At 41.9% G+C, this 19,777-nt stretch overlaps 1 protein-coding gene across 3 annotated transcripts in view; it reads right to left on the bottom strand.

Moving 5' to 3' along the window:
* HMBOX1 (homeobox containing 1) overlaps positions 1-19,777 on the bottom strand; it is a 109,280-nt gene that overhangs the window by 61,340 nt on the left and 28,163 nt on the right. For all 3 annotated transcript variants that reach the window (XM_031046603.2, XM_031046604.2, XM_031046605.2), the window contains exon 2: positions 814-897. In XM_031046603.2, coding sequence (XP_030902463.1) covers positions 814-836 — 23 coding nt within the window. In that variant the 5' untranslated portion in view covers positions 837-897. The remainder of the gene's footprint in view (positions 1-813; positions 898-19,777) is intronic.

Raw genomic sequence — 19,777 nt, 5'->3', positions numbered from 1 at the left:
AAAGAATCTGATTGCCAGTGGACAAGAATTTGGTCATGCCTCTAAAACAGGAATGTGGTACAGTGATATAGGACTGGCTGATGAGAGATGGATGTACAGCACAGTACAGGTCAATCCTTTCCTTTAAGCCTGACAAGCTTCAAATTTGAATTCATTTGCTTGCTTATTGAAGAAACAGCATGGATACCAATTACATTGAAGATTTATGATAGAAGCCATTTGGAAGAACAAATTAATAGGCTCAAATTCAAAGATCAGATTTGGACAACTTCAGTTCATACTTGGATTCCAGCTACAGCAGCAATTACGTGGACCAACACATCCAATTCTAGTGTTAGGTTAGGTGCCCCAGGTTTTCTGCCTTTGCTATGTAACACTACGTTAACGGTGTACTAATCGTGTTTCACCAAGTCTGGTGCTAAACTCTCTTGCACACTCTGATATCCCTCTAGTATGTTCAGTAGATGTATGGAGACCTCTGTTTAGCAGTAACTTTCCTGTGATCAAGGTTAAATTTCTAAGAACTGCAGGATGTTCTCCTTCTTTCAGTGAAAGAAAAGTAGAAAAAACACACCAGCCAGACCAAGAGAGAAATTAAATGCTCTTGTTCCCTGGTTCAAATATCTAACAAATACCAAACCAGTGGAACCCTCCAATTTAGCCAACTGCTGATAATCACTGCAACCATTTATCTGCTCTTTTTAGACAAATTAACGGGGGGGGGGGGGGGGGGGGGGGAAAGAAAGAAAGCAAGCCCAAACTACCAAGCAATTCTTAATTTTTGGTTTGGTTTTTTTTTAAGATTGTACTTACACTACTGGAAAAGTTCTGAGCATACTTTACATGGGGATGGGACGTCACAAAGCCTCTTGAGGGTCTTCAGTGTTATTCACCATTCTGTAAGACACAATGAAAAGATATGAGAATGCTTGAGAGATTTCTATGAAAGGCAAATACATTCTGACTTCTTGTTATCTCACTTCCAGTTACACAACTGGCTTAGAGGAATGGCAAATAACCTGTTTAAGAACACAAAAGGAAAACGAAAAACAAATACCAAAGACCAAAGCCTTCAAGATCCTTCTCAGTCATCCAACACATCCCTCTTCTAAAAGGCAACAGAATGTATACCAATCACTAAATATAGCCATGGTTAAGAAAAATGCTCCCTAGAACCACATAGTTTTATCATCTTTCTGGGTTTTTTTTTTCCTTAATTGCCTGTTACAGCCTCAGCCTCTTTCGTTACTTTACCTTCAGTCGGAGCTTTCACATGGTCTGCAATGGACCCATGGTCTTTATGGCAAATAATCTTTTACATACAAACATCCTATGTATTATAATGGCTTAAGTTATTCCTGGATACTTCATAGATCTAAACAAGGCCAACCAGCGGAGTATTCTGAGCCTGTGTACACCCACAGGTTAAAAGATGGAAATATCCAAGCACGTTACTCTGGATAATCTGTGACTAATCCAGGCCCACATATAAGCCCAGTATTACAAATACTTCAATGGTAGATTCCTAAGTAGAAAGTTGATGGCTGGTAGCATAATCAGTCCTGAGACAAAAATTTAAATTACAATTGATTTCTTTTGGCCACAAGTAAATTAATCTATGCAATCATTTAGCCTTATGACAGTTACCCACCCTTTTAACTCACAAAAGCTATTAAAAGGATTATTTGGCTAACATCCGCAAAGAGCTTAGAAGACAGGTACTATGTTCTGAAAAGGAATGACCTAATAGAATTTTCTTTAGCTATCACTGCTGATGTCTTTCTCCACAAACTAACAAGGACTGAAGTGCTTCAAAAGTCAAACTATTAACCAAGAGAAAGACAGGATATTATATCCAGGGAGATACAGAAAGAACCAGAGAGAATATTTACGCTTTGAGCTACAGGTGTATGTGACTTGGAATAGGAAACGGGTGGGTAGAGTAGCACAGGGATTTGCATTGGATAATTCACTCTGCTCTATAAAGAGATGTCCGTAACATTAGCAACCAAGCCTGGTGTATGGACACATCTTGGCTATTCTCAACAGTTAAGAGTGGCCTAGACATTGTAGTATGACTCTTCCACTATCATGCCACTAGAGGCTTTGAGCAAGAACTGCACCTATTCCAGGCAGACCCCACTGGGCATACACAGACTGTATCATCATTTAGGTGGGTTTCTTTCTTTTTTTTTCTTCATGAAGGAAAACTTTGGAACTTTTAGGGCAAAAGGCTAGGCTGAATGAACTCCTCCAGAAGTAACAGCAGTCAGCCTCAGGCACCAGCTCACCCAGGGAGGTTAAGGCTGCCCCCCTAGGACTGCTACCATCCAGATGAGGCCAAGGAAAGCAGTGGGCATCTTGGGGAAGGAAGGCTGCTGAGATGCCTGCTACCATTTCTCAAGCAATTAATTTGGCCCACATATACATTTCAAGTTGCCTTTTTCCTCTCAAGAAAAGGAGGTTGCCAAGAGCAAGGTCACAGACAAGATGAGTGGTCCCAACATACTGTCCCAGCTCATGTACTGTGGCACAGGAGAGAAACCGTGGCACCGAAGTACTGATGGATGGAAAAGACAAATACGGTTTTTCACAATCAGCCACACCAAAGCTTCATAAAATAGTTCTATACCAAATGCTACTCTGCTAAATCTCTTAACTGCATTTAAAAGATATTCCCTGAAGCAGTCACAAAAAATATGAGATCATGCTGTTGACTTATTGCCAAATTTTGAGGTTAATACAGAGAGCTGTTTTGTTTTCCAAAAAGGAACAAATTAGACTTAAATATATACAAACTTCCTGAAGGTCAGAGAGGCTAATGATAGAGAACTGGATTCCTCAGAGAAAGATTTGCTTCCAGCATGAGCAGTGTGGAAGAAGCAAAGAACAAAACCCACAAAGGAAAGATCACTTTCCATCATCATGAAAACACTGTATTAAAAAAAACTGGAACATGAGGAGAGTAGACAGAGAGCCAAAGAAAAGGTTGCAGTAACTCAGGTGCGAGACGACAAAGGCAGGACAATGATATTAGGGATACTAATGGAAGAGAAGAAAAATGGTACAGGCCTCGGATGTTATAAATGAAGAGCCATTAGGATTTAGACCAAATCTGGGATGAGAACAGAGGAGGAAGAAGGAACTTTTCCAAGAGACTCCAAATCTTTGAGTGCAGACAGAGGATGACAGCATTTCAGCAGAAATAAGCAGGACAGAGTTCCTGCGAATATGAGAAATTCTCCATTTTTGCTATGTTAAAGGTTGAGGCAGCAATGTTACAGTCTGAATGCAATCCCAAACCATCACAGGCAGAGCCAAGTAGTAAGGCAGGTCAGGGAATCCTCCTGTCTGCTTTGGTGGCTGGACTGGTGAAAGCAACTGCAGTTGCACAGAAAAAAAAGGGATAGCTACTGCTTCCGAAGCCTGATGCCAGAACAGACCAGCTGCTATTGAAAAGGGTTACAAATAGTCTTTGACTCAATGCTGGTCTAAAGTTCAGTAGCACAGAAATACCTTCCCTGCCCCCATACACATGCAAAAGTTGCTTAAATTTCTTTTGGCAATTTAAGGGCCTACCAGATGGGAAACAGGCAACTCCCTTATCTTTAATTTTAATAAAAAAAATAAAAAAATCAACCCAAACCAACTTAACTTCCATCACGAACAAATCATGACTCTGAAATCATGACTCTATATCCTCTGTTCCCCCAGCCTCCTCTCAGCAGGAAACCAGGTTTGATCACAGCAGCAAAGGCAGGTATCATCACTATCTGAAGCTGATACGCAAGTAAGCACTCACCGACCTTTGCCCTACCACATTATTCATTAAATAAATTACCTGCTAACACTGGGAAAACACTACCAGCTTCCCTTCCTATTACTGGGACAGATAATAAAATAATTCCAATATTAATTTGGAAATCATCGCCACGGTTGTAGAATCAGATGTAACGAACAATCTTGTCCCCAGCTTAAGTTGCTACAAAGGCAGCTTAAATTTACAATGGATGAGTCTTCATGGCAATCTGTTTTTCCGACATTAAAAATCTCATTTTCTCGGTGCCAAGGACAAGTGGAAGTGTGAAGCACTGGAGTATCAACTCTGCATTTGTTTCGCTTGACATGAAATCATTCTCATTTTAGTTCCGATTTTTAATACATTCTTGAGATCCACTTCAGTTTTGTTCATTTCTCACTGTATGCAGTTAATTGTTTTGAAGCATAGTTCACCCTGATCCACAATGCCCTGCAGGAGCAAGGAGGAAGTCACCTGGTAAAGACGAAGCTGATATCACTTATTTGGAAGACAAATTAATTTTCCCTCTTAATTTCTGAGTGAGTCACATAGTAAAAAAATAACGCCATCACTTTGTATTTCACTAATATCTTCCTTGGTAAGTTCTTATAAAGGGCTTAACAAATAAGAAATTAAAAGCCTTTGTGCTTGGGGGGAAAAAATCACAAATAAAATATGAACAGAGGGGCTAAATTCTTGGCTTAAAGCCACATGGGATTGTTATCAGTGGCTGAACATGGTATCTGTCTGAGGACACAGGCCCCACTATTAAAACAGGACTATTACCCTACCTGCTACTGAAATGCAGAAGAACCAAGGTTAAGCTTGCTGCTAAACCTGGTGCCTTAGTGAAGAAAACCAGCCCTGAAAATGATGTACTACCACTACTGAATTCACAAAAGTCAGATTCCCAATCCCACACATAATTACAAACCAATACACTCCTAGAAGCAACAAAAAACAAACCCAAATTTAAGTCTTTTACTTAATGTACAAATTAAGGTCTATAGAAATCATCAAATCTTCTGGCTGGACTCTGTGTGTGTATGTATCTATAAACACAGGCTGTTACACTTCATCTGGTTCACCTTCTCTATAATGAGGTCAGCATGAAGTAAAACAAACCTATTAACCTGGTTAACTTATGTCCAGGGGACACCTCGTCTCAAAACCAGCAAGACACCAAAGATCTGTCCATTCTAGTTCATTCCAGTACTTAATCACCCTCTCCATTACAAATTTGTACTTGATATCTACTTTGAATGCGTCTGGCTTCAGATTCCAGACAGTAGCCTCTGTTAAGCACTCCTTTGCCAGCTTGGAGTCCTTTATTCCTGGGAGATGTTCAGCCAGGCTGTTGTTTACCCAGTGCTTTTAAAACTCATGCTACTGCATTTGTATCAAAACTTCAAGATAAATTCATCTGCGTGCATGCACAAAAGTAGGACTAGTGTCCAAAATACTAAATCTAATCTAGGACTCTCTAGCCCATTTTCCCAAAATAGTCCTATTAGAGGAAAAATAAAAAAGCTCTGCCACATGATTTGAGGATGTGTTACACTTGTGCCCTGGAAAGCAAGGTTAAGAACCTTCTCTAAGAACTGCCACCTCCCGAGCACATGCTGTGGCTTGGTGGAACACAGCATCCAGTTTTATGCAGCCTTTGTACTGCCACGCAAAAAGTTGCTTCCTAAGTATCCAGGCTCTAAGTTATTTAAGTATCACTACTTTAAGTTAGCACACTGATCTGTACTTTGAGCACAGTTTTGTGCAGACTCTCAAGAAGGTGCACAACAAGCTCTTGTGAAAACTCATGCCTAAACAAGCAACACAGTCACTGCATTTGCTGTAGCTTCTGCGTAACCTTGAACCCATGTTTGCAAGGAGCGTATTGGCTAAGTTGCAAGGTAACAAGGCATGAATTGCTGTGGCAGAGATCTTAAGGGACAGGTTATGACCTTCTAATCGCAGAAGTTTTTCTGTAGAGAGGATCTGTCTGCTTCAAAATGTAGCCTGGCCTCCGGCTTGCCCTATAGGTAATGCCACCTAATTAGGGAAGATTGTTTTGCGTGGGATTGGAGAGGGAAAAGAGAGAAACAATTTAAACAGCAACTTTTGGCTAACTGATCTCCAGGGCATGTTGTGGATGCAATAATTTATCTGCTTGCTCTAAGTTTACCAACTGTGGCGTTATTGTGAGATTGGGGGGGGGTGGTGTTTTCTAAAGGGAAAAAGGATTCTTTTGGTGGTTTCCCCTCAGTTAAAAGAGTTCTGAGGAAGAAGAGGATCCTTCAAAAAAATTTTGCTGCAGGGTTGGTATGATGCCATTATATTCCCTCACCGTAATCCCAGAATATGGCTTTCTCCTGTGTTGTACTGTGAAGGCTTTGGCAAATGAAGCTTTAAAACACTTACATACCAACCACAGGGATTACACCCAGAACTCTGGATATGTACACTATGAGGCATACAACGTTCATCTGGACAGAACTGCACATGGGAGATTGCCAAGTCCCTGAGTCCAAGCCTGGGCCAAACATACAATAAATGAGAGGCTCATTCAGAAAAGATCCCAATTAACACTAATTACCTTGACAATTTCCTGCTAGGAATATGGTGACATAGTAGCACTGGCTATGCCAACTGAAATGAGATTCTGTATTGCCAAATTTAATGTCTGCATGCCACAAGTATACCTCCACTGCAGAACACTGTTAGATGTCAGCAGCTCTGCTTACTTAGTCTATTCAGGCAGGCTCACCTGCGGTCTACACCTGGTCATTATGACCCTAAGGATGCTTAAAATTTTTCACCAGCTGAGGCTGCTCACATGAACTACTATGCCCTAAGCTCTGGTAGAACTTCATCTCCTGAATTGCCCCACTGTTTGCCATCTCTCAAGTCTAGCTACAGAGTAACAGTTTTGGCACAGAGGAATTACCTTGTTTGACTGAAATTTGGGTGCAAGAGCATGCAGATCAAGCACATAAAGCCTAGCAGTGCAAACTAGGAAGAAAGAAACGACTGCTACCATGGCTTCCAGGTCCCAGCAAGGAGCTTGCTCACTTTGACACCTGACAGAGTTGCCCTGCATACCTCATGCAGCAATAGGTACTGAAGTGAAGGAAAACCAGCAACAGCACAGCATCCTGTGGGTCCAAGATGGCCAGCATTCATTCAGAACATTCATCCAGAACGTAAAACTTCAGTAAACTAATCTCAGCCTACTACTGACATGACACACGAAGATGAGAAAACATACTAGTCTTCCCAATGTCTAGAGGACAACTAATAGAGATTGCAGTGCTTACAGAGCTTGGGTTTTGATCTTGAAGCTGTGCAAGTTTACATGCTGGACTTAAAATATAGTCTTTAAAAGACAGGACTTCCCTTGGCTGTCAGTTCCACTGAAACCTTCACCTTGCTTGCTCCAGAGGATACAAATGTCTACTACGAAGACTAACACTCCCTTGCCATGTAGGTCATGGCTGGTGACAAGCAAGTTCAAGAGCATGGAAATGAGAGGCACTGCAAAATATACAAGAGACCCAAGAAAATGGATCATTCATCTGACTGGACCAGCAGAGACCACCATTTATCCAGGACTTTCCTGCAGGGAGATGCCTGCATCTTCACAGATGCCACCAATCCTTCTTTAGCAGAATTCCAGAAATCATACCTGGCATCAGATTATTTGATAGAGAGAGATTAACTGCAGGACAGGAGTACCTCAAACGCTTGGCAGGCACAAAAAACTGCTACTGCACAATCCTGTGTGAATATGATGATGTCTAATGCAAGATGTAAGCATAAGCAGCTGAAGCAAGCCAAAGAACATATACCCAGCTGCTGACTTCAGAAAAGAAACCAGAAGTATATGTGCTATTACTAGTACCAGGAACAAGCATGGAAGAGAAGTAATGCCTTATGTTCTTCTTGCTGTATAGCCCAAACAAAGTATTAAGAGGAATGTGGTATCACTCAGCAACAGCAAATACATTGCATAGAATTTACGTGTTATCTGTTTAAAAATAGTAGATTTTGGATTTAAGATGATCATCTCCTTTTCCCAAACAGTAACTTGATAACATGAAGTACAATGTATAAATTTGTTAGGAACTTTACAAAACATTAAATAATGTTCTGAAAAGCTCTGTGAGCTTTCAGTTACTTGTAATAAAAAGCATGCAGCCCTTTCCCACGCCCAAACAAGTCTGCATAAAATCATGCCATAAGGAGAGACTACAAACACAGCAGTCTCGCAAATGCCTGCCCTCTGCCTCACAACTGAAGGCAGGTTCATGACCAATCATAGAGCACCCATCTGTTGTTCACTTTGGAATACAACTAGTTTTTATCTGGGAATCTGCAGTCCACCAGTTATGCTGGAGCCGAGCCGGGATGTGGAGATGTGTTCTCACTTCAGCAGAAGAACAAACACGTCTCCTTGCCCCTCTCTATCCCCATGCCCTTCTCAACTGGCTGTGCTTAAAATACTGATCCGCAGTTCTACCTTCCTTTTTCACTTTCCCCTCTTCTTCCTCTCTGATGACACAGACTTTCATTAGGACCACCTCTCAATGTATTATCCACGTCAAGCAAATACTGTGATCCAAGTTCTCTTTTTCTCATACTTTGCCAGAAAGCCTGTGGGGGTCTTTCCCCCCTGCAGAGGTACATGGTGCAGCAGATGCGAGTGAAAGAGGACAATCATTTTTGTCCAAGGTAAAGTTGTACTCTGACAGTTTTATTCTCACGCTTCTGTCCAAATGAATACATGAATAAAAAAGTGGCAATAACATTCAAGCAAATATCAACTGGAGGCTCAGCAAGTGGATGCTCCATCCCTGGCAGTGTTCAAGGCCAGGTTGGACGGGTCTTTGAGTAACCTGGTTTAGGTAATGGTGTCCTGGCCCATGGCTGGGGGCTTGGAATTGGATGAATTTTAAGGTCCCCCCAACCCAAACCAGCAAGCAAGTAACAGCAAGCAGTTACTTTCTCAACCTGTCCCTGTAGCCTAGACAGCACTTCCCAAATGGAGATGACTTGCCAGCTAAGTATTTTTGTTGCAAAAGCTTTCTCCTGCTTAATATATTAACAGGGATTTATAGGAGTGAATGTCTGGAACAGTGCTTAACAATGCTAATAGCAGAGTTCCAAGAAATCAGTAGTTTGGCAATTACAAATACGGCAATACATGCTGAAATATGTGTTCATGCTTGCTAAACCTGTAATCCAAGTTTTCTTTTTTTTTTTTTTCCTCCCCACAATAAGTGGTTTAAATTTAGTAGGCATGATTCACTTGGTGCAGGTCTGCTTGAACTTTCTGGTTTGGCATTTTTTTTGGACTTGGAATCCATCTTGGACGACATCTAACAGGAAGACTGAAGGAGAGAGGCAGAATCTGGCTTTCTAAAGAAAAGCCAGACCATTAGATGCAGTATCTTCCATATTCCATATTTGTAATAACTTAAGTATCTCTACATCCTAACAATTTCCTCCTGGCATAAACAGCAGATACAGGGCAGACACATACCCAGCAAGTATTCTACTGATACTTTCCCCCTCTAAGCTAAGTCCAGGCCAAAAAAAGAGCCATTTTCTGTGGTTTTTACACATACTTAATGCCCAGATGGTCTGCTCTTGCATTGTGATACAGATGTAGGAACCTCTTGTGCTGCCCTCAACCTAACCAGGCTGAACAGCACCTTTGATTTGCACAAGCCAGGACTGGGGTCAAGAAGAAAAACACAAAATTCCCCCTACTTGAAGACTTCAATTAGTTTCCAAACCTGCTGGTCTCATTCATAACTTTGGGAGCTTCTTGCAGAATTCATGGTCTTCACCAAAGACACAGAGGAAGTAACCCAAATTTAGAATCATCACAGAATCACAGAATGGTTGGAAGGCACTTTAAAGCTCATCTAGTTCTAATCCCTGCCAAGGGCAGGGACACCTTCCACTACAGCAGCTTGCTCTAAGCCCCGTCCAGCCTGGCCTTGAACACTGCCAGGGATGGGGCAGCCACAGCTTCTCTGGGCAACCTGTGCCAGGGCCTCACCACCCTCATAGGGCAGAACTGCCTGAGATCTCATCTCAATCTCCCCTCTGTCAGTTTAAAGCCATTACCCCTTGTCCTGTCCCTGCACGCCCTTGTCAAAAGCCCCTTCCCAGCTTTCTTGCCAGCCCATACTGGAATCTGCTCTAAGGTCTCCTCTCAGCCTGTCTCCATAGCAGACTGCTCCAGATCTTGGAGAGTCCTCATGGCCTCCTCTGGACTTATTCCAACAGTTCCACATCCTTCTTATGTTGTCACCCCCAGAGCTGGATGCAGGACCGCAGGGGGCAGGGGGGAGGTCTCACCAGACTGCAGCAGAGGGGAGATCCCCTCCTCAACCTGCTGCTCTCATGCTGCTGCTGCTGCAGCCCAGGACGTGGCTGGTTTCTGGGCTGCAAGTGCTCACCGCTGGGTTGTGGTGAGCTTCTCATCAACCAAAATCCCAAAGTTCTCCTCCTCACAGCTGCTCTCAATTAATTTTCCACCCAGCCTGTAGTTGTGCTTGGGGTTGCCCTGACCCCATGTACACTAGGTAATCTGTGCTACCCAGCCACTAGCACACAAGGAGGACAAGGATGTTTAACCTCTGCACTCTACCTACCATCAAAAAGGAGCTGTATCTGTGGCAGATAGCCTTGACCACAGAAACAGAACTCTGGCAGGTGGCTTTTGACGCATGGAAGGTAAGTGGGAAGGAGGTAGGCAGAAGAGCAGATGACAGCTTTGGGACAGCGCTTTAGGACTATTACGGCACAACTTTGCTAAATATATCTGCAGTGCAAAGTAGGTGGGTCAGAACATACCTCCAAGAGAAATCTGTATTTGGAAGCATAGCCCAAGCGGCAAGCTATATGTTCAAAGTAGGTATAAGCATAAGGGCTTTAAGCAATAACACTTGAAGGATTTGGAGTTTGCATTCCCTCCTCACATATAAATATTCAGACAAAAGCACAAAGCAAGCTTGCAATGTAAAATACTCTTTAGGAAGTGGGCCAGAAAAATAAACAGATGCACAGAGAGGTGAACTGACCTCCAGTCTCAAATGAAATTATTTAGGAAGCTTGGAACCAAATCGAGACTGAGCTACCAGACTACATCCTCTTACCTGCAACTGGACTGAGACTCAGCAACTCATTCTACATGTGACACGCAAACCTGCTGAACTGCCAACAACGAGCCTGTTATTTCCTGAACACAGAGTACTCTCAGAGCTATACAGAAGAGAATGCTAATTCCCATGTCAAGAACCCAGTAATATGAGGACAAAAAGTAGAAACTAGGGAAGATTTATTATGAAAAATTCTGAAAAACTGATGTATTTTGTTGGGCTGTGACAGAATTCTGCTGAATTCTCTTAGAACAGGAAATCCAGCTTCAGCTGTGAGAATGTATTGCAAGTGTTGATAAAAGCCAAAATTGCAGAACATTTGGAAATGCATAATTTAGTAGAGGACACCCAGTACATATTCATAAAACGAAGGTCATGCCTGACAAATCTGCTGAAATCCTTTTTATTATACGACCAAATCGTTAGGTTAGACAAGAGTGAAACAGTGGACATAAGTTATCGGGATCTCGGGAAAGCATTTGATTTTGTTCCACTCAGACTGATTTACAAAGTCATAAAGCATTGTGCAGGAAAAAGGAATTGAAATGGATTAAAGAACATTTTAGGGATAGGAACAAAAGCAACTCAGTGAGCGGAAGGAGTTTGAAACAGAGAGGGGTAAAGGTCAGTCTCCTGCTAAATGCATGAAAATGGGCTCTGAGAAGGGTCAAACTTTAGAGCTCACCTACAATTTAGAGGCAAGAAAACCTGAATTTGGTGACAGAATGCAGAAGAGTATTTCTAGCAGTTGGTAAATTAGCAGGAAATCAGGTGCAGAAAGACAGATGAGCTAGACTTGGCATTTGACAAAAGGACATGAGAGGAGCTACAGCAACCTGCGGGATTCACTTGTACTAGAGCTGATGTGTGAAAGGACGTTCTGGCTGGGAATCTGCATTCATTTTAAAGAGGATTTTATAATTTTATGGTCATTAATAAAATCTGCAGCTATGCATGTTGTGGTAATGATATGGGTAATTAAATCTGAAGTTTCTGGGAATTAAGCTGATAGCCTGAAAGGGTCAAAAAGAAAACTCCTCCTTACTTAATCACAGGAATAGCTTCGTGAGCCGGATAGGTGCATTAATCATCTGACCACTACTTGGGACACACATCAAATGGACGTCTGGATTCAGTCAGCTCAACTCCCCACAAAAATTACTAAGATTTGAGGTAGGACACACCAAGAGAAACAGTCTTTTTGGACCTGCATGAAAAATGTTTGCTTAGCTCCTCTGAAACAATGCTGCACAGACAAAAAGTACTTCCACTTATCTCAAGACTTTCAATGGGCTGTGGTGTTACATCCTGAAAACTGCCGATTATTCTCTTTGTTGGGAGACTGGAGATGAGGTCTGTTGCTTGATAGTGATGCCAAAAGTTTTTATCCTTGTCTTTTCTTTCCTAAGAGAGTAGCAAATCTTTACAATGCTCTCATGAGCCAGGGTAAAATTCTCTACAGAAAACTGAGCCTCAGCGACATGCTACTTGGCTCAAGGTCACCTGTGATAAAGATGAGAACAGAACTTGGATCTTCTGATTCCTACTCCTGTGCCCTGAATACCAGGCCATAGCGCGGCTGCCACCACCTGTGGGGACAGCCTTTCAATTTTTAAGGCTGTCAAAATGCAGCAGCTTTTATGATCGCTAAAAATCACTTTAAATAAACTTCATTTTTTAAAAAAAAAAGTTACAGGGGAACAGGTGGACTCCTGTGACACCAGAATACTTCAATGCACAAAGAATCTTTCATCTCGCTGTTCTACACAGCACCTTTAAATATTCTTCTACATAAAGGCATGATATGCAAGAGCAAAAGAATAACTGAGAAACAGTAATCCCTAACAGATCAACTGTGCTTTATCTACACAGATTCTGCCTTCATAAAAGCACAGGGGAAAGAGAGGGGGGGAAGGGGAGGGAAAGAAAAGTACATTCTTATTGTTTTCTGAAGCTTAAAATAACCACAAAGTGAGAAAAATCAAAGCTGTTCCATAGAACAACTAGGAAAAAAGTCACACTGAGCATTTGAGAAAGACAGTAAATGGCAGAAGATGGAATGAGAGATTTAGTGAGTGCTATGGTCACCATGCTTAGATCCTAAATTTGGTGTATGCTGAAACCAGTGTGGTTTAAATGGGAAGCATCTGTTAGAATGTATGCGCTCCATATATAATTATAGCTGTCACTGGCAGCAACGGCTACAGTTATGGCTACCATTATATACTCCATTTTCACTTCCTAACTTCTCTGAAAACTTTCTTATTTCAAATATAATGCAACTGAATGCAGGAAATTTCTGCAGGAAACTTGGTAACAGTGAGAGGCACAGAAGGCAAAGGGATACAAAGAATTAAAACAAATCATCAGTACTGAAGAGAGGTGGAATTGCCATCAATTTATTCTCATAGCTGATTGATCACAAGGTTTTTCCACTTCCAGAAACAAGCAGAAAATGCATTATCTGTTATAGCTGGTTTTGAACCAAATACCGTTTGTGCTTTACGATGAGGTCCAGGCTGGTGCTCAGGAAGCAGCAGGAAAGGGGCCAAAATAACAGCTAGCAGAATATTAATTTATTCTTCATGTTCAAATATTTCATATTTTCCCAAGTGTTGAGCTCTTCTGTAACACCTATGGGCCATTGTGCTATTTCTGCTTGCTCCCAGAAAGAACCAGTGCCACACCCAGGGTTTGTACAAACCCTTTCTTCCTTGGGCTGTATTATCTCCTGGACTGCCTATCTATGGAAAGCACTGAAAACCCCAAACTTCCTGCTAACCAAAAAGCTTCCTAGCCACAACACAGCTTATTTTCTGAAATACCTTCGCACAAGCATTTTCTTGGAGCTGTTTTCCTGAGCTGAGCTCTCTACCCTTTCATGCAGTCAAGCAGTCTTAAGGTATCTCCTCGCTCCTGTACAAATGGGTCAGGTACCTAACAGCTCAGACAGGGGTTCAAAAGAGAGCATCTCGGAGCAAGGTTGACTTGCCTTCAAAGCAGCAGACCACTCTGGTGTATAGCGATAACACAATGAACAGAAACCATCTGAAGAATTATTCCAGCCCTGACTTTCATCATTTTTCGATATGTCTTCCTGTTACTCTGTCTCCATGCTATACCCTGTATTTCAAAGATCACAGAAGATTCTTTATAATTCACCATTCAGACTACCAGAAGCGTTTTATATTTGTGGGTTTTTTTTTTTATACAGGCACACACACTTCATTTTAAACCCAACCAAATGATGCAGAGTCCATTAACCTCATCCCATTTAGCCCCAACATTCAAAGAGATGTAGGTGCTGGAGAGAAATCCAGGACTCTGGCCATTTTACACACATGTGTAATTCAGATTTGAATTAAAGTTACAGTGGTTGCCAATTAAAAAAAAAAAAGCTGTAAGACTTTTTGTGATGTGGATGGATGCTTCTATCCCCTCTGTTGCCAGCTGCTGTGGTACCACAGATGAGCCAGCAGCATCCTCCCAAAACATGCTTCAAGAGGCACAGTTGTATCATCAACAGTGGTAACTATAGCTTCCCTGCATGATTTGCTGCCACACAGACTGCTAACATGTTTCTAACAATTAGGACTCCTAATTAGCGGTGCAATACTGAACCCAATCATGTCCTGGGCTGCATCACCATGGGAGGGGATTCTGCCCCTCTACTCCACTATGTTGAGACCCCCCCTTCAGTCCTGCATTGAGCTCTGGGGCCCAAACATAAGAACAAAGAGAAGCTGTTGGAGCAAGTCCAGAGGAGGCTCTGAAGATGCTCCGAGGGCTGGAGCAGCTCTGCTATGGAGACGGGCTGAGAGAGCTGGGCTGGTTCAGCCTGGAGAAGGCTCCAGGAAAGCTTAGAGCAGATTCCAGTGCCTAAAGGGCTGACAAGAAAGCTGGGGAGGGGCGTTTGACAAGGACCTGTAGGGACAGGACAAGGGGAATGGCTTTAAACTGACAGAGGGGAGGAAGTGCTCAAGGCCAGGTTGGATGCAGCTTTGAGCAACCTGATCTAGTGGAAGGTGTCCTTGCCTGTGGCAAAGGGTTGGAACTAGATGAGATTTAAGGTCACTTCAAACCCAAACCATTCTATGATTCTATGATGATTCCACAATGATTCCATGATTTTACCCTGTGTATCAGTGATACTAAAAATTGGCAATTCCAGCAATAAGTTGCTGTTTTAGTTTAGCCCTACTGCCTACACTACAAGTTTCCAATTCTAAGGGCAATGACAGAGAAACCAAATTCTTTTTAATTCACACACTACTCGCATTTTGATTCTGAACTTTCAGATAAGTGTCATGGCCTTCCCTAAGTGCATGTATGCTGGTCAGAGGAATGTTCAACCCATTCAAGTGTATACATTCAAAAATCCAGATGGGAATGAGCATAAAATAAAGCCTTACCTATGCACTCTTTCAGACCTATCACACTCATCATTTCACCACTGTCCTTTAGAGCTACAGAGATGGTATCTTGATCTGAGAACTGAAAATGTTTACTCTAGTTACTGAACAGGGGTATCCAAGCTTGGAAATTGGATGTCCACCAGAGGACTGGAGGATATATAAATCAACGCATGAGCTCTAAAATGTAAGAGCTACCACACAATAATGCAATATGCCAAAAATAAAATGTGAGATCCTCTAGACAGTCTGCAACACACAATTATCTAAAAAACGTTTCTTCACAAAGTTCTGCACGTTCTTGCTGACTGACAATTCTGCCGCCAAGCACAAAATACTATAGGATGAATTTTTACTCTTTAGTTAGTTCTAAATACTGACTTATCTAAAGGGTTACTTTCAACTTCATTTATTACTTAGATCTTTATGATTCTTTACATCCTGTTGATAATGTATTGGCACACTTATCTGCCATATAAATCTCTGTCCCTATCCACACAAGGATACTATTTGTTAATGGTTTACCCCCCTGTTTAAATACGACTTACCATTGAAAACACCGTTAATTCCCATGACTGAGGTTAGTCATACAATTTAAAGAACACCTGGAAGAGATTCAAAAATTATAGCAGTAAGACTGCTGGAAGATCCTCCAGAGAACAAAACAGGACAGCAGTTACTGAGGACATTTGAAGACTATGAAAGACATCTCTCCCTCAGTACCTACCTTTCTAATCAAGTACCTAAACCATTGTTTTAGGATAAGTACCTAAACCATTGTTTTAGGATGTGAGTGCAAATTCACTGCATGCATTGGTTATGAGTTCTCTCTCATATAGTAGCCAAAACAGATGGATCTTCCTAGATACACTTTGCATTAAAAAAAATCTGAATTTCTTCTGACAGTAGAAGGGATGACATGTCCCTACAAGAAGATGCCAGTTTCTACATGGGCAAGGTATCTTAAAACAGCTAATTTAAAAGCAGTCTTGGGAGCGAAAAACCACAGCAGTGTACTTGGAGAATATCATGACAGACTGTGCATGCTGTGACAGCAGTAAGACTAAGATGCCACTCATGTGGAAAGCTCACAAAATCCTTTCAAGATCTTAGCAAGCAAATGGAGAGGGAAAAGTTATGACCCAATATTAACTAAGCCTTAAATTCCAGCCTCGCCACTCTAGGAAATTACAATATTGTATTACTTAAAGTGATATGATTTCCTCCCTCATCTCTTTACAGTGACACAAGGATGCTTTTATCACTATTCCAGTAGAAACAGGGGACCAAGTACACTGAAGCAAGTAATCCCTCACCATGTCAACACTGCCCTCTATGCAATATTACTGTTCCGGTAGAAATCATCCTTTTCCCACACCAACATAGCCACAGAGCTAAATTTCTCAAACTAAAATCACCAAGTCTATTCCAAGAGGATAATTTTGCCTTGTCCGCTCTTGCTGCCATTGAGGTGCTTGGACAACATATGATGAGCCCTGCAAGAGAAGCAGTATACACACAGTGAGCTACCTGGATCATGGGGAAGGGCTAACAACTAACTAGAGAGTGCTAGCTGACTCCCCGCAGTTCTCACCAAGGAGTTGCACTAACGGAAGCCTTTAAGGATTTGAAAAAGAGAAATAAAAGTGGGGTAACTTTGACAGTCTCTTTTTTTAGGACTTTCTTTAGAATCCAAATCAGAAAGTAAAATATCTTAGCCATTCTCCCACTGTTCTCACATTCACAGTTCACATTTGCTCTTCTTTAAGCTTCAGCTCCTGGAGTCAAATGATAGAAGGGAAAGTGGCAAAAGAAAAGCTGAGAAATATAAAGTGAATAAATACATCTTATACCCTCCCTAAGACAAAAATAAACCCCTTCACTTTATCAAACTCTGATTCAATAACTTCTTTATTTCATATTTTATGATGTAAATAACAAATATCAGCTAAGAAATTCTTCACTATAAGGGTGATGAGGCCCTGGCACAGGGTGCCCAGAGAAGCTGTGGCTGCCCCATCCCTGGCAGTGTTCAAGGCCAGGCTGGATGAGGCTTTGAGCAACCTGGCCTAAGTGGAAGGTGTCCCTGCTCATGGCAGGGGGGTTGGAATTAGATGGATATCCCTTCCAACCCGAACCAACCTATGATTCTATAAATTTCAAAATACTGCTCACACCTAACATTTTGGAATATTAAGTTCTTGGGAACAATCAAATGGGTTCTAAGGAACCCTCTTCCCTCTTAACCTGTCAAAGGGAGTTTGGATCCATTCTTACTCATGACTGAGACTGACCAGTCAAGAACCAGCAAGTGGCCTTGTTGAGAAGAGCTCCACAGCAGACGGGCTGCAGAAGGCAGGTCAAGTAGGCTTACGGAGAAAACTGGTAACAGAGAGAGAGAGATTTGTCCAGGAGCAGAGTAGAGACGATGAATGGCCTGAACTTTGTCAGCCCTAATATATGAATCTGAAGCCCTAAGCATGGTTTCCGCCACTTCTTCAACTGCTAGATAAAGGCTGAGTTTCTGCAAGTAGTGTTTTTACTGTAATCTGGCTAGTCTGACCATCAGTCTGACCCTGCAGGGATATTACGATCCTAAATGGCCTGGGCACAATTTATGTACAGCCGTTCCACAAGCCAGAGCATGTGAACATATTGTAAAACATGGTACATCAGAAAAGACTCATTCTGCATCAAGGAGAAAACTGACACCATAAGTCAATACCCAGTTGGCTGGGGTAGAAGGGGAGATGACACATGCATGCATACAAATGGATTAGATCACAGCCTTACACTTGCTGTAAAGCAATCTAGTAAGATTTACCTTTAATATTCTTAAAACATTTTTCGTTTTGAACTCTAAGACATGAAAGTGCCCCATTTCTCACTAGCTGAAGCCAAACTTGAAATAACAAAACCATCTTAAGTAGTTAGGAGGCTAAAAAACTCACCCTGATTTCCAGTCAGCATTATAGAGACTTGCAGAGTAACACTGTGTACCCATTAACTCTAAGTCCACAATTTGGCCAGAATTTGTTTTGCTGCTTTACAGCCAAATCACTTTTTGTGTCTGTCTTCCTCCTACGTGGGATTGCCTTAGCAGAACAGGATGCCAATACTGAAAGCACTGACTGTCTCGGACTTTACCATCTTTGATTAAGAAGGCCCTTTTATTGCAGGATGACTTAGACATTACAGATAACTGTTGCTGCATTGAGATTAAGTTACTGGCAAGAAAACCTTACAGCAACTCAGGGAAGAGCAACCAGAATATTAAGACTCCCCGAGCGAGCTATTCCAGAAGTCCAACACAGAAATTACTTTCCTAATATCAACTTTTTGCTGAAATCAGGATGACTATTTCTTGCACTCCCCACAGCTAACACAGAAAACAGTGTACTCCTCATTTCTTTAAAGAAGCTTTCACACTGGGTTTAAACAACTCTTAGCAAATGGGTGCGCAAATGGTTTCACTTTAAATGTCTTTGCCCTTTTCTTCCCCTGTAAGAATCGTCTCAGAACTCAACCCACCATCCTTTCACTGCCACATTTTCAGCTTCTAGATGAACTTCACATCTTGCTTCCAGTCCTGTTCCTGCTCTACATTCCCATCCCATTTTATCTGCCTGTTCAACTAAGCAAGAAAAAGTACCTGCTACAGCTGGTCAGGAATTGCCTCTGTGTGGACTGATGAACCATAAATCTGTACGGCTACTCCCATGTCCACATTTTTGACGGACCCGATAAATCACAGGATCAGGAATTGGGTGTTTCACAGCAACAGGCAAGAAATCCTTGTATTTTATCACAGCTGGCATATATCCTGAAGGATATCCTTTCCATTTCATTTTATATCTACCACCCCCTGTATTATGAGTAAAAGTAAATAGCAGTTACCATTTGATATTTCTACTCTCGTTTCACCTTTTTTCTAAATGGATGTTCCGACTGGCTCAGTACACTGCAGCAGCCACCAACTTAGTCTCTGTATTCAGATACGTGCAAAGGTTTCTGGAGACTGAGAATTAAAACCACAGAATCATAGAATGGTTTGGGTTTTTCCTACCTTAAGATCATCTACTTCCAACAGCCCTGCTATGGGCAGGGACATCTTATTCTAGACCATGTTGCCCAAAGCCTCATCCAACCTGGTCTTGAACACTGTCTGGGATGGGAGAGCCACAGCTTCTTTGGGCAACCTGTGTCAGGGCCTCACCACCCTCACAGGAAAGGACTTCTTCCTTATATCTAACCATAACTTCCCCTGTCTAAGCTTACACCCATTACCCCTTGTCCTATCACTACAGTCCTTGATGAAGAGTCCCTTTCTGGCATCCTGTAATCTATGATGTGGGACATAAGCACCCAAGGATATAACAACAGACATTTCTGGTTTATCA

This window comes from Melopsittacus undulatus, chromosome 3 (assembly GCF_012275295.1).
Source record: "Melopsittacus undulatus isolate bMelUnd1 chromosome 3, bMelUnd1.mat.Z, whole genome shotgun sequence".
NCBI classification, from domain to species: domain Eukaryota; kingdom Metazoa; phylum Chordata; class Aves; order Psittaciformes; family Psittaculidae; genus Melopsittacus; species Melopsittacus undulatus.
This window is presented reverse-complemented; position numbering and strand designations above follow the sequence as displayed.